Source organism: Pelodiscus sinensis, chromosome 1 (genome assembly GCF_052426305.1).
Source record: "Pelodiscus sinensis isolate ZL-2025 chromosome 1, ASM5242630v1, whole genome shotgun sequence".
NCBI classification, from domain to species: Eukaryota; Metazoa; Chordata; order Testudines; family Trionychidae; genus Pelodiscus; species Pelodiscus sinensis.
Genome location: NC_143052.1, coordinates 310,053,416 through 310,067,929, shown reverse-complemented (window position 1 = coordinate 310,067,929; position 14,514 = coordinate 310,053,416). Strand labels below are relative to the sequence as shown.

Here is a 14,514-nt window from a genome sequence, read left to right as displayed (position 1 = left end):
CCCTTCTTACATCTCAACCCACTGCCCCAGCCCAGAGTCTCCTCCAGCACCCAAATTTACTCCTGGAGCCCACCCCTCCCCTTCTTATTCCCAACCCCTTACCTTGGCCCCAGCCAGAGCCCCTATCTCAATTCTCCCCTCTGCTCTAGAATGTGGTGAGATTATTTGCTAGATGTATTAAGGATATTAAGTGGTGTGTAATTCACTAATCAAATAGTCGATGCATTTTTGCATTGACTATTTGATTAGTCGATAGGGCAGCGCTGCCCCTTTGAAACACCGCCATGACATTTCAAAGGGGCAGCGCTGTACGGAGCCCAGAATCAGCTGGGAACTCCCCCGACCCTGGGCTCCATGCAGTGCTGCCACTTTGAAATGCTGTAGCAGCATTTCAAAGCAGCAGTGCCACACAGCTGATCCCAAGCTCTATGTGGCGCTGTCCTTTTGAAACACTCTGGCAGTGTTTTAAAGTGGCAGCACCACACGGAGCCTGGGGTAAGCTGCATATTCCAGCTGACCCCAGGCTCTGTGTGGAACTGTCGCTTTGAAGTACACCCCCCACAGTTCCCCCGTTGATGCCTCTGATAGAGCCAGTGAGGGAGCAAGCGACTAGTTGACTATCTTGTTGACTATCCGATAAGTATTTCCTGATCAGATAGGCGACTAGTCCTTAACATCCCTAATATGTTCCCCAAAAGTATCATTATAACATCTTCAGAAAAATTGCTAATTAATGCCAATTAACAATCTTGTTATAAATAATAACCAGAAGAACACAATGAATTGGTTACAGTCAATATGGAGGAAGAATGGTTCCCATTGTTAAGGCAAAAGACAGAGTTCTATTTCCATCTTGGCCTTGGACTTCTTCTGAGATCCCATGTACATCACTAACGTCTCAGTTTGCCTATCTGAAATAACAAACCTATGGAGATAACATGTTTATCAAAGAAGGAAGTGTTATGATGCTAACTGAAGGAATGCTTGTAAAGCAATCAAACAGAAAGCACTTTAGAAGAATTATTTTTCTGGCTGTAAGTGCACCATTACAAGTACATAGCACGATTTTTAAATATAAAGGGATTATGCAATCTCTGAAGATACAACAAAACACATTTGCAAGCATCCTGAAAAAACAGAGCCTAGAAAAGAGGACAGTTGAGCTATCTTCAATCCAGAAAAAAATTCGGCAGTACTGATAGACCAAACCTAGAGCCGTATTTTGATTCCAAAGACAAGCAATAATGCCTTGTGAATAAATGCAGAGAACCCTACATGTCTGCTTTGCAAGTTTCTTAAATACGATTCTATTCAACCAAGGGAATTAGTTTCAAAAGAAAAAAAATCTGGATGGATGTTCTTACAGGCTTAATTTGTTCTGCATAAGATATGAGACTCTTTTTATATCAAACTCATAGAAAAACACTATGTCTGAATGGCTAAGATAATGAGAAATATATTAGAAAAATGATCGCATAATTATAGTGAAACTACCACAATACACGAGTTTTGGCAGGAATCTATGATATGTCAAGTTCCCCTTATGTACTTATTTCTGAATGCACAATAATTCAACAAAGCATCTAGTCTCAGTGTGAGGTAGTTTCACTAATTTTTATAATATTCAAATTAATAATAAAACCCTCAGCAACTCCATAATCAGCAGTTATAATCAAGCAGTATCATATTCTCTCTTCTTGGCAAGTAAGTGGAAATCAGTACTGTTTTGTGGGATTATTTCTAACTCACAACAACTCCTCAGTACACAAGGCTAGATTTTGCCCCTAGCTACTATGAACCAGAATATCCCAAATAGTTGTATAAATCAATGCTACTATTAGAGATAATGATTGCTAAAAACCTACAGGCTGTGTCTACACTGGGCCACTTATTCCGGAAAATCAGCCGCTTTTCCGGAATAAGCTGCGAGCTGTCTACACTGGCCCTTGAATTTCCAGAAAAGCAACGATGCTCTACTGTACAAAATCAGCTGCTATTCTGGAAAAGCTACGCTGCTCCCGCTCGGGCATAAGTCCTTATTCCGGAACACTGTTCCGGAAAAGGGCCAGTGTAGACAGCCCAGTAGTCTTTTCCGGAAAAAAGCCCCGATCGTGAAAATGACGATCGGGGCTCTTTTCCGGAAAAGCGCGTCTACATTGGCCACAGATGCTTTTCCGGAAAAAGGGCTTTTCCGGAAAAGCAGCCTGCCAATGTAGACGCTCTTTTTCCAGAAATACTTATAACGAAAACTATTCTGTTTTAAGCATTTCCGGAAATTCATGCCAGTGTAGACACAGCCACAGTGTTTTCAGAGCATTTATCTTAAAATGAGCCTCCTAGTCTAGGGATCAAATAACATTTTGCATGATCTCCTTATTTGTGTCCACAGAACTCAATGGAGTTTCCAATGAGTCATCTGGTCCTGGTGATGTATCTGCAAAATCTAGAGAATGGATCTAGGAAAGGTCTTCAGACTAGCCTCCTGCAGCCCAAAATCTGTCTCTGGGGAAAACAGAGAGGTGACCTTGCTAGTTAAAATGATTCCAGCATCACACCAGAATATGTCAAGAGACTTGGAGCAGACAACAATGAACCTCTTAGAAGTTCCTCTGACACCAAATGCATCAACATCACTGACTTCTGGGAACAAGCATAAGAAGTGGATTCATGGTACATGGAGTTCTAAGCAGCCCCCATGGCAAAATATCTTTATAATCATTAAGTAAGTGAGAGCAAGTCACACAGCCAATATTGGTCCAACCACACTGTCATAACCCACCACTTTTACCTTTAAATAAATGAATTAAAGGGTCTTGTGTGAACAGAAGACACTGGTAGTTCTGGAGTTTAAGGCATATATACATACATACATTTAAAGCATATAAAGAAAAGAAAGATGATCCAGCAACAGTGCATGGTCAAACACAAGGTTTGAGGAAGACTCCAGTATATCAGATCTTAAGTGAAGAACCATGAGGGTACTGTATCATGACCTTGAATGCATCAAGAAATTCCCTCATCTTGGAACAATGAGGATTGTTCCATCAATGTCATTTTATCACTTTTGGACCTATTAGGCTAGACCCACACTTATCCACATTTAAATGCTGGTATTCTTAGTCCTCCACAGGAACTACCCTATGCTCAATTTATTTTGAGGACTACCTCCTTTAATGATGGACTTGCACTTGGAAACATAGGAAAGCTGGTACTGACATAAGAAACCTACCCAGGACTCTTACATCTTGAGGCTAGGGCACATCTCATACCATGTTATGATCTTCCTCAAGGCAGCATAAATACTGCCCATTTCTGCACTTAACCCTGTAGCACTGTTTCTTTTTATATGCATTTACAAAACAACCCATTTCAGACAAAAAAAAAAAAAAGTCAAACCTCCACTTATTCTACCCCCCCATCAAAAGGTAAATTAAGAACCTGCTAGCAACAGTAGGGTTGTGTAATAAGAAAATATCCGCAGGTGAAGGACATGAGAACATAAGAATGGCCATACTCTGTCAGACCTAAAGTCCATCTAGCCCAGTATTCTGTCTTCTGACAGTGGTGCGTCAGAGGGAATGAACAGAACAGGTAATCATCAAGTGATCCACTCTCTGTCACCCATTCCCAGCCTCTGACAAACTGAGGCAAGAGACACCATCCCTGACCATCCTGACTAATAGCCATTGACCGGTATATCCTGCATGAATTTTTCCAGCTCTTTTTTGAACCCTATTATAGTCTTGGCTGCCACAACATCCTCTGACAAAGAGTTCCACAGATTGACTGTGCATTGTGTGAGGTACTTCCTTTTGTTTTAAACCTGCTACTTATTCATATCATTTGACGACCACTAATTCTTGTATTATGAGGAGTAAATAACTCTTCTTTATTCAATTTCTCCACACTAGTCATGATTTTATAGACTTCTATAATATCATCCTCAGTTGTCTCTTTTCCAAGCTGAAAAGTCCCAGTCTTACTAATCTCTCCTCATATGGCAGGCACTCCATACCCCGAATCATTTTAGTTGCCCTTTTCTAAACTTTTTTCGAGTCAACCGACAACAGCAGCAAAAGCAGAAGGAAGTGTCAGTTTCACTTGTGTAGATGAAAGTTCTCACTTATGTGAGAATTAAAACCTGCTGACGCTGTAAAACTCTAGCAGGGAAGCGCATGTTCTCTAGGGAGAGGCTCCATAAACAGACCTCTGAACACTTAACTTCCAAAGAGAAGATTCTTTTTATAACCAATATCTTTGGAGAACAGTGACTTTTCAAGATGAAAAGAGATAGACAGACTTCAGTACCATGTGTCTATATTAATATCCTTTAAAATTGTAAAAAGATAAAAATATGAAACTTTACAATACTTAACTGATAGCTGCTCTGAGTTTTAAATATTCTATTAATCATTTGTCTGGTGGAAAAATATAAGAGGAGGACTGAATGACTCAGAAAAACATATATAGGGGCATTCACGTTACAGGTTCTTAACTCAAATCCAGCTCAGATCCAGTGTGACCAAAAGAAGTTATTAACTTTCAGCTATTTAATTGCCTATATGAAGTGACACTGCAGTTTCAGTCCACGAGACAAAAAATACCATATAATGGCTGGCACATTCAACAGAGGAGCTGAGGATGAAATGAGCACAGTGACTAAACTTTCCTGTCATAGCCTGAAGTGGTCCTTTGAGATGTGGGTATTCCCAGCCAACATGAGGATGTTCACCCTACTCATTCTGTGGTTAAATATAGGGATTCAGTTTCAAAGATCACCAATGTAATACCTTTTAGAACACCAAATTCACTAACAAAAAGAATAAAGAAAACAAAAGTGGCCAACCAGTGTGATTAGAGTGACATGTGAATTGTCCACAAAGCAAATACAGGCAGTCCCCGAGTTACGCGGATCCGACTTATGTCGGATCTGCAGTTACGAACGGGGCTTTTCTCGCCCCGGAGAACGGGAGCGGCAGGACGCCCAGATGTTCCGCGGTTCGCCGCCCCCATCCTCCGGGGGGAGAAAAGCTGCTCCCCATCCCCCTGGTCTGCAGGGAGACGGGGAGCAAAGCCTTGGAGCACGCCCGCAGCGGGACAGCCTGGGCGCGCTTGAGCTGTCCCCCTGCGGGCCTGCTCCGCGGCTTTGCTCCCCGTCTCCCAGGTCAGCAGACCAGGGAGACGGAGCAAAGCCGTGGAGGACTTGGGCGGTCCCGCCACCCCCGTCTCCCTGGTCTGCTGGGGGGAGGGTGCAGCTAGTGCTTTTCTTGCCTACCCCTGGGGTAGAGCAGCTGGGGGCTGCCAGGTTGGTCCCGCAGCGCCGCTCCAGACCAACCCGGCAGCACCCCAGCTGCTCTGCCCCAGGCGTCCCCAAGTCAGCCGCTGCTGAAACTGACCAGCGGCTGACTACAGGAAGCCCGAGGCAGAGTTGCTCTGCCCCAGGCTTCCTGGAATCAGCCGCTGATCAGTTTCAGCAGCAGCTGACTTGGGGACGCCTGGGTTTCTTAAGTTGAATCTGTATGTAAGTCAGAACTGGCGTCCAGATTCAGCCGCGGTTGAAACTGATCAGTTTCAGCAGCGGCTGACACCAGTTCCGACTTACATACAGATTCAACTTAAGAACAAACCTACAGTCCCTATCTTGTACGTAACCCGGGTACTGCCTGTATATATAAAAACACCAGGAGTTTAAAATATAGTGATGAGCTAAGTTCCTTCTAAGGTGCGTGCCTGAGCAGGCACGCACCAAGAATTTGAGTCCCACCCACATCCTCAGCAGAGGATGGCTGCTCAGAGGTTAGCATCCTCAGTAGCTGCTCAGCCTCTCTAGGGCAGGGCTGCATGGCAGGTGGCAGCCCTGCTCCAGGAGCAGCTGGGCAGCCATCTCCTGGCCCTGGCCCTAGCTTCAGACCTTCCCCTGGGCTGGAGCTGCAGCTAGGATGGGGCGCGTGGTAGGCGGTGGCTGCTCCAACAGCTAGGGCCGGGCTGGAGCCGAGTGTTGGGCAGCAGCAGCTCTGGCAGCTGGAGCTGAAGCCACATGGTGGGCGGTGACTGCTTCAGCGGCCAGGCCCATGGTGCAGGATGGGGATGCCAGGGAGCAGCTGCAACAGTGGCTGCTGCGGCAGGAGATCAGATTGCCATTCATCTGCCATCATCGCTGGTGGAGGTGAGCAGGAGAGGAAGTAGGCGCAAGTGGCACTGGAGACACTAGGCCTTCACCCCAGCCCTGGGGTGAGTCACCTTTCCCTGGTGCCTGGGGAGAGGGGAGTCTTCCCAACGGGAAGGCAGATTGTAGCATTTTTCAGTGCTCTGGGGTCACTGTGGGCTCACCACCCCAGCACCTGGGCCCGCTGCAGCCCGCACCACACTGCCAGCCACTTGTCCTGCTGCTGCTCTGCCGCCCTGTGCAGACAGCAACAACACGGCCCAGACACTTGGGGGGAGAGCAGGTAACCAGTGCAGGGACCCAGCCAGTAGGGGTGGAGCAATGTTGACTCCCGCAGCAGCCACTGCCCACCATGTGGCTCTTTTAGCTTCCGCCACCATTGAAAAGAAGCGAAAAGAGCACCCTGCCCCCGATTTTGCCTGGCTGTGCCAGTGGGTGTCCATACCATTTGTGCAGCATTATGCAGTGTGGCCATTTTATACTCCAGTGGCACAAAGGTACCCTAAAGGCAGTGCTCTCACTTCTCTACTTGGGTATTACCCCCAGTGTAGATAGGGGACTCCCTATCTTGCTTAGAGCCAATGAAATGATTCTTTGGTGCCCCTCCACGCCCTAAAGCTCCCAGGATAGGGGTACTCTGGAGGAAAACAAGAGCAGTGCTGCATCGTGCTTACTTTTGGCCTTCTATGACTTATATAGAACTGTGGGCAGTGCAGACTTAGAACAGCCTTGAGGCTAATCCAACATACAACAACAGCTGAACTTGCTTCTGGCAACATGGAAAATACACAAGGGGGCTTAGATACATCTTTCACTCTTTCAGCATCCTTGCACTGATGCACTGTGCTCATGCCTGGGTATCCTAATAAAAGCTGAAATATGCTGTAGTTCAGACTTTTCTGCTGGATCTCATAGTTCTGATATTGCTAGCAAACCCTCCTACATCCTTTTGGTGTTTTGAATTTTGACAGTAATCATAGAATCATAGGACTGGAAGGGAGATCATTTAGTCCAGCTGCGGTAGGGTCTGGGAGAGGGCTATAAATAGAGGAAGTTGACTACTGAAAATTTTGCAGTATTAATTTTCTTTTTATTTGACTTCATATTAAACATTTAAAGTCATGCACCTTGTTAATTATCCCTTGTTTTAGCATTCTTTCTCCATAACATTTTAAAATAATATAGAATATATGTTAATAACTTGGATGCTATGGTGGCACACATCCGAACAACCTTACAAGACCTCAATATTGGTGCACAAGACAAAAAGTCACTCTGCTCACGGATGGAAAATCTTAAGAGGGAACCCTGGTGGGTACATTAAACATGCCCAAAATAGAAAGATTACATTAAATGAGATAATATTTCAACTAATCAAAAAGTCAGATATGCTTTCTGAAAAACATGCTTCACTATTAGACATGGGATATTTTTTGAAACATCTAAACTGTTTTGCATATTATCACTTTAGTACAAATATTGCATCTTATTCAATGTATTATAAAAGTAACTGAACCTATACTATCATAGAATATTCTGCCATATTTTAATGCAATAAAGAAAGTGTTGCATCTTAACAATACATAATTTGATTTTTAAATAAATAAATAAATAAAACCAGGCATTACACAGATAGACCAGTCAAAACAGAATACTGGCAGCAGCACAAAGTATTTTACCTTTCATTAAAGTAATTTTAAGTACAGTTATGAAAATACACCAAGGACTGCAAACATTCTTCAAATATTCCTAGTCTATCTACTTTTTGAAAATTAGCTATGAAATCCTGGGCCATTGAAGTAAAAGGAAGTTTTCTCAAAAGGAAATTTATTTCCATGGGGCCATGATTTTACTGAAGATGCTTGTAGAAAGCTGTATCAGACAGTATCGCCTATCACTTCTTTAACAAAAATTATAACCCACCTTCTATACTTTCAAAGAATTCTCACAAAAATAATAATTCCCCCCCCCCCCCCACACACACACACTTTCTAAAACCAGTTAAACAAAAAAATTAAAGATTCTGTATAAAGCCAGAACAGGGATGTGAAAGGGTAACCATATGCATGGTTAACCAATGAGCCTAGGTTCATGGGTTAACGATCACAGTTACACACAGGCTCCCAGTACATGCAGGGAGCCAGCTTTCACCAGGACAAACCTTCTTGGCTCCAGTGCTTCCTGGGTGTGACCTCGGAGTATAGAGCACTTTTGTTCACACTATGAACTTGCTGCAGTGAGTCCACCTGGAAGGCACATCAAGAGAAGCCTTAGACCCAAAGGGGCCAGGCACCCCTCCTCCACAGTCAGCAGTGACTCTCAACCACCTTGTAAAATTGAAGGGTTTATTAATCCTCAGGACCACAGCACATAACAGATCTTGTTAGTACAGAAATTAGAAACATTCAGCAAAGTCCATCTTGAGGGGGGGAAACCCAGAGCCCAGAGTTCTGTCCCCCAGTCCTAAACCAGGAGACTGACCAGCTCCCAGCAGCCCAGCCTTGGTCACATGACCTGCTGTGCCTCCTTCCACTCTTTCCCCAGCAAACTGGTCAGCTGACCTTCACTTCTCACTTTGTTTTTTTAACACTTCCAGCTGATTCTTGCAGAGAAGGGCCTGATACATCAATTGCCAGGAAACAGAGCATGCCATCTGTGTGACATCAGTTACCCCTGCCCTCTTGGGATTTCTGCAATGATCACACACCCTTGTTCTACAACCTAGATCCTTGAGTAATATAAAGGGAAACTGTGGCATACACACAGCATTCAGACTAAGCATTAAGAACATTCCCATTCATTTATTTATACACACACACCTTTCACTTCCTATGTATCACAAAATGTAGCAAAAAATAATTACATTCAACTTTGAACAAGTAAGCTCTTCATCTGAATTAAAATTAAATGCATGTATATAGATAAGACTCTAATATACAAAAGCACAGAATTCCAAAATCATACTGCATGGAAAGCAAGTATCATTGTTCCTAAAGATGTGATGAAACAACTATAAATGCTCAATCAATTCTATGAAAAACAATAGAAAGAACCAAAATGTTTGCTATGGAAAATAAGTCCCATCAATTGTATTATAATCCATAAAAGTCATCTTAAAATAAATATATATATATATATATATATATATATATATCCATCCATCTAGCTATATATAAATATATATATAAATCAACTGGAAATCATTACAAAAGAATCTGTACCAGCTCACATAATATTTGAATTTTGGAGAGCGGAAGGAAGCTGTATACTTTTACTGTATTGAATCTCTTACAGAGAAGGAAAGAAAGAAAACACTGATTTGTTAGCTAGCTTAATATAGAAAATAAATATACATGAATTTGGGTTTGGATATTTAACATTGTACATTTCCCATGGATAATAAAAAATCCCTTATCTACAGATTTATTATTCTGAAAAGATATAAAGAAGATAAGAATAATTCCAAGATGTAACAACCATTTAAAAACAATTATTCTATTTACTAACCAGCCTAAAATATTGAACCTTTTAGTTACTCATATTCTTTGCACTGGGTTTGGGACAGGACCACAAAATAAATCGAAGAATGATTTTCTGACACTTTTTTCACATTTAGTATTTTAGTCCAAGGGGCCAGTCCCACTTATTTCAATGGAACTATTCAACATGAGTAGGAGGCATCAGTATCTGGCCCTTTGTATTTTTATTAATATAGTTTTCTAAAATAATATATACTACTTTTATGATCTACAGCTGTTCCTATATGTGAAAAGTGGCAAATGGAAACACTGTGATTCTACATATCTGCCAAGTTATACGAATATTTGCCAGCTTTATTTCCAATGCAGGCTTTCATTAACATATTTAGAGAAAAATTATGCCTTTAATCATTAGAGCCACATATGGGAGAATGCAAAAGAGTCAACATGTTGGATGATTCGAGCTGAATGCATTGTTTTGCTGCTCCAAAAAGCAGCCATATATACCCATCCATAACATGCTACTGCCATGCTGAGCATAAATATTGTGAATGCACAAAAAACACCTAAAATAAATATTAGCTGGTTCTCTAGCTCAGACATGACCATGGTGAGCCAGTGAGCATGACACACAGCTGGGCCACTCAGCAAGCGCTCTGGAATGCCAGGTAGGAATTCCGTTTTGCTGCTTCATGAAAGTATAAAGTAGTATTGCATTTCAGAAGACCTTAGATATCAAAGTTGGGCATTTACAGCATCCCATGAAACAGAATGGGTAACTGTGCACTCAACAGTCCAAGAAAAAGCTCATGCTCTGTATAAATCTTAATATACTTCAGCGGGAATGACTGGTTTCATTAGACTGATAAATCTCAAGAAGGACAACCAATATCTATGGCTGTAGTTTCAATAAAATGCCAGTTTACAGAAACTTTTATTAATAGGGTCTTTACTATTACCACCATTTTGATACATTACCTAGCAGAGCCTTTTAGTTACTCTTTCTTTTGAAATACTATTTTCAGAAGTATTTCTTTTGAGCAAAAAAATTAGCATAACACACAACTTGATTCTATGCTCATGTATACAGACACACACACATCACTTCTTATTCTGAAAACACATTCCTGTGCATGCATGTGGAACCGCAGCAGTAAATTTTCAAGCAGGGGGTTGAAACACAGAGTTTAATAGCACCCCCAGTCTTTTGAATTCCCCAGCATTTTCTAATCAAATATTTTATTGTTCAACCACAGAAAATATATACAATGTCATAAACAGTCTTTTAGACTGCAAGTAGTCTGGCAACAACTTTAAATATAACTGGATTAACTGGATTTCCTCTTAATGTTTAATCCAAGGAAAATAGAGAACACATTTATCTGTGAAGGACTGTCAGAAAGAGTGATACTATATATATAAATTTCATTTTTCTAAAACAAAGAATAATACAGAATTTATTTTAAGGACTTCTAATTTCAGTTTAGGAATGCATTAGTTATTTCTAGATATTTTCCTAGAAAAAAATATCAGTGGCATCGGTTAATTAGAAATTTAAAAAGTTATATTCAACTTCATAATACTGTGACAATGTTATAGTATTACCTCTTTTGATTAAAAATGTAAGAGCTAATATCACCTGTCCACTGTTATTAATATATTAAAATAGAAACCGGATTCATTTATGACAATTTCCCTCCCATCAAAATGATTTATTTTTTCTTTACTTTCATTAACACTAGCTGTAATTACTTATGATATCTATTGTTACAACACATTATTATGTTTTCTTTAGTCAATAGTTCAAAAGCAAAATAATAATAAATTCATAGTCTAATTCTTATTGTCATGGATTTAAACTGTAGTGAATATGTGCAAAATGGTTTAGAATTATATAGCAAATCAAGAAATGCTGTTTAGGTTACAGTAGTATTCTCTAGTGGATTTACACTTGTGATAGAAAAACTGATTCAGACAAACCCTGTTAATATATACTATAGTTGAACTTGACCTGGAAATAAACATAGTTTCTATGGATATCATATAGAGATGGATATCCTAGTACAACACACATTTAGTTTTTGGGATTTTTTCCTTTCTTAATAGGTTATCAGATGTATGCCAGGCACGAATAATATCTGCAAAATATAATTTTATATACTATAAAAATGTGACACACCAGTGTATTCAGGAACTGTTTTAATTATAGATTTTGGGATGATGGTTACATATGCAGTAATGGATCCAAACTGGATTTTTCCAGAGAGACTCTGTTCTATATTTTAAAAATTGTTAATACATTGAGTCTGCCACTATTAATGGGTGCTAAAGTGAAAACAGAATATAACTAACATACCTCTATATTTTAAATAAAAATTAAATCTGTAACCCAACTAAGAATCTAGAGGCCTGACTCTAATGTGACTCTATTTACAACTATTGTCTCTACTTTGAGATCTTATACATCATCCTACGTTATTATATTACAATGCATTCCTGAAAAATAAGATTGATTGATATACATAGAGATAAGATGTTAGCATTGTGACAGAGAAATAATTAGGAAAGACTATAATCCCATTTGTTTACAATTTATAAAGCCTCAGTTTACATTAGATATGCATCCAAATAATTTCTTGATACTGTTTCCAAAGAGTGAATTTAAAGTTTAAAGGAAAGGGGGGGAAACAAAGCTGTAAATACCTAATTCATATTTTGTTGGGGTTTTTACAATATTACAGTGATGACTTGCAGATCTGGAACATAAGCAGTGCATTTTTTGTTCACATGATGCAAGAATAAATACAAAGTGCTTCATAACAATGCCACATTTCTCTGATTAAACAGCACTTAAAATATTTAGATAAAGCATGAACAAAAACAAACAAATACATCGAGGCTGGAAATTCTACTTTAATGTACCTACCACTATTCCATTCCAAAAAACCTGTAAGCAGCCTAACTTGAGAAATCAATGAAGCAAAATCTAGTATAATTTCATTGCCAGATTTACAGTTAATGAAAGATATTTAAATCTTTTGATTTTTATATAAGATGGAAGCAAAAAATATTTGTTTCACCAATAACACAAACATACATATTTATTTAGGTTATGCTTACTATTTACCAAGCAATGTACAATATTAAAAGATTGCTCTTCTGCTACTCACTATTGCTCCAGGATTTCAGTAAATATTTGATACTGATTTCAAAGAAGCCTGAATCCTGCTGGCTAGCCATGTCTGCTGCATACAAAGAGGCTTCTATAATTCTGAGCAGTTGAAGTGGCAGGTACTATATATGTAGATGTAACTGTCACCAGTTAGTGATGTAAACGAGAGGTCAGAAGAGGAAATGAAGTCTCTGCAGATCAACTTCTTCCGTGGTAGGTAAGCCCTCATTTAATACAACAACAACAACAACACGCCATGAGATGCTTGTCCTCTGCTCCTCCTTCAGGGCTGGTACTTAGCTTTATTTGCTGTATTTTTTTCACCCTGCAGGCATTCAATAGGAGCTTTCATTTTCTTCATTCCACAATGAACCACATTTCTGCAGGTTCTCCATAGGCTCCGTTTAATGCATGTACTGTACCAACGCAGCAGTTGGATAAACAGTTAGAATGTCTCCTTGAAGAGTGTTTGAGCTGGCCTTCTAATAGCATGCAATCTGCCTGTTTGAAGCCTTTTTCCATTAGAGACTGATAGACTGAATATATGCACCTCCTCCTGCAAGCAAACAGAGTATCAACTTGAAACCTTTCTGAGAATGTCTCTTCTGCAGCTGAAGGAATTTCACAGGTTCTGTTATTTTCTTTTTAGAAAAACCTCTAATGAGCATTGTATATGTGTTCTGGCCAGCTGCTTCCCCTCAGTCTGTTTCCAAGAACAACACGCTGTATTAGACACAACTGCATCATGCTGCGGTAAAGCAAAGCTGCACCCATATATCTGATTGCAGTGACGTTTCAAAAAAGCCTATCAGTCAGCCCAGTTGCAGAAGGGAAGCACTTGCTGAGCATCAACAACCAAGCATTTAAATGGCTGTTTGTTCTCTTCTTTCACAGATAAAGAAGGATCTCAGTTTGATGTCATTTTGTGTTGAGTTAGACTTTTATAAGATGAGAGACAGTAAGCTGAATTCATATTGCAAAATAAAATGGGCAGTAGTTGCTTATTTCACCCTCTACATTTTCTAGCTACAATTTACCTTGTATCTTAAAATGTTCTAATAATCACAATACCGCTATATGCACAATTTACTAATAATAAAGAAGTATCAATTTTCCAATGAGTTTTTTCCATCCTCAGTTCTCGGTATCATGTTTCTTGATTTCAGTTTGCTTGGTTTTACATTATTTCTTCTCTCACCTACCAGAAAAAATACCATGCTGTTCTATAATATTTAAACAGACATATAGCCTCTTTGTAGTGGATTCGTACAATGACATTGTGAATAATCAGATTTTAAGAAATCTAGTTCAAGTATATAGCAAATTTTATCTTCAGATTTAAATTCCTAGGAATACGCATTTTATCAGATTGCTTTTCTCTAAAAATGTATAATTACACTGAATTGTTTAATAAAATACATAGAATATTGGAGGGGGGTAGTCAACAACAAAATCATCGTTCTAGAACTTATACTTTATTCATCAAATGCAAAAATACACATACAGTAGAGAAGGACCTTTTAAAATTGTAACTGTCGCAAGAAAATAGTTTTACAAAGATGAATGAACTATAGTTACGATTCTAGACATTGTTGAGCTTTCTCAATTAAGAAAGGAATATTTACAAACTCATCCATCTGATAAAAAAAAATCCACCAAAGAAACAACTATCCCATTACTTCATTTTACCTCTTTGT

At 39.7% G+C, this 14,514-nt stretch overlaps 1 protein-coding gene across 13 annotated transcripts in view; it reads right to left on the bottom strand.

Moving 5' to 3' along the window:
- FRY (FRY microtubule binding protein) overlaps positions 1 to 14,514 on the bottom strand; it is a 349,943-nt gene that overhangs the window by 238,776 nt on the left and 96,653 nt on the right. For 6 of the 13 annotated variants that reach the window (XM_089775547.1, XM_089775550.1, XM_089775549.1 and 3 more), the window contains one exon: positions 12,816 to 13,373. The exons of 6 other annotated variants lie outside the window; for them this stretch is intronic. In XM_089775547.1, the coding sequence (XP_089631673.1) occupies positions 12,816 to 12,885 (70 nt within the window). In that variant the 5' untranslated portion in view covers positions 12,886 to 13,373. Of the gene's footprint in view, positions 1 to 12,815; positions 14,037 to 14,514 lie in introns of those variants that run through there. One more of the 13 variants, XM_089775548.1, reaches the window with a different exon arrangement.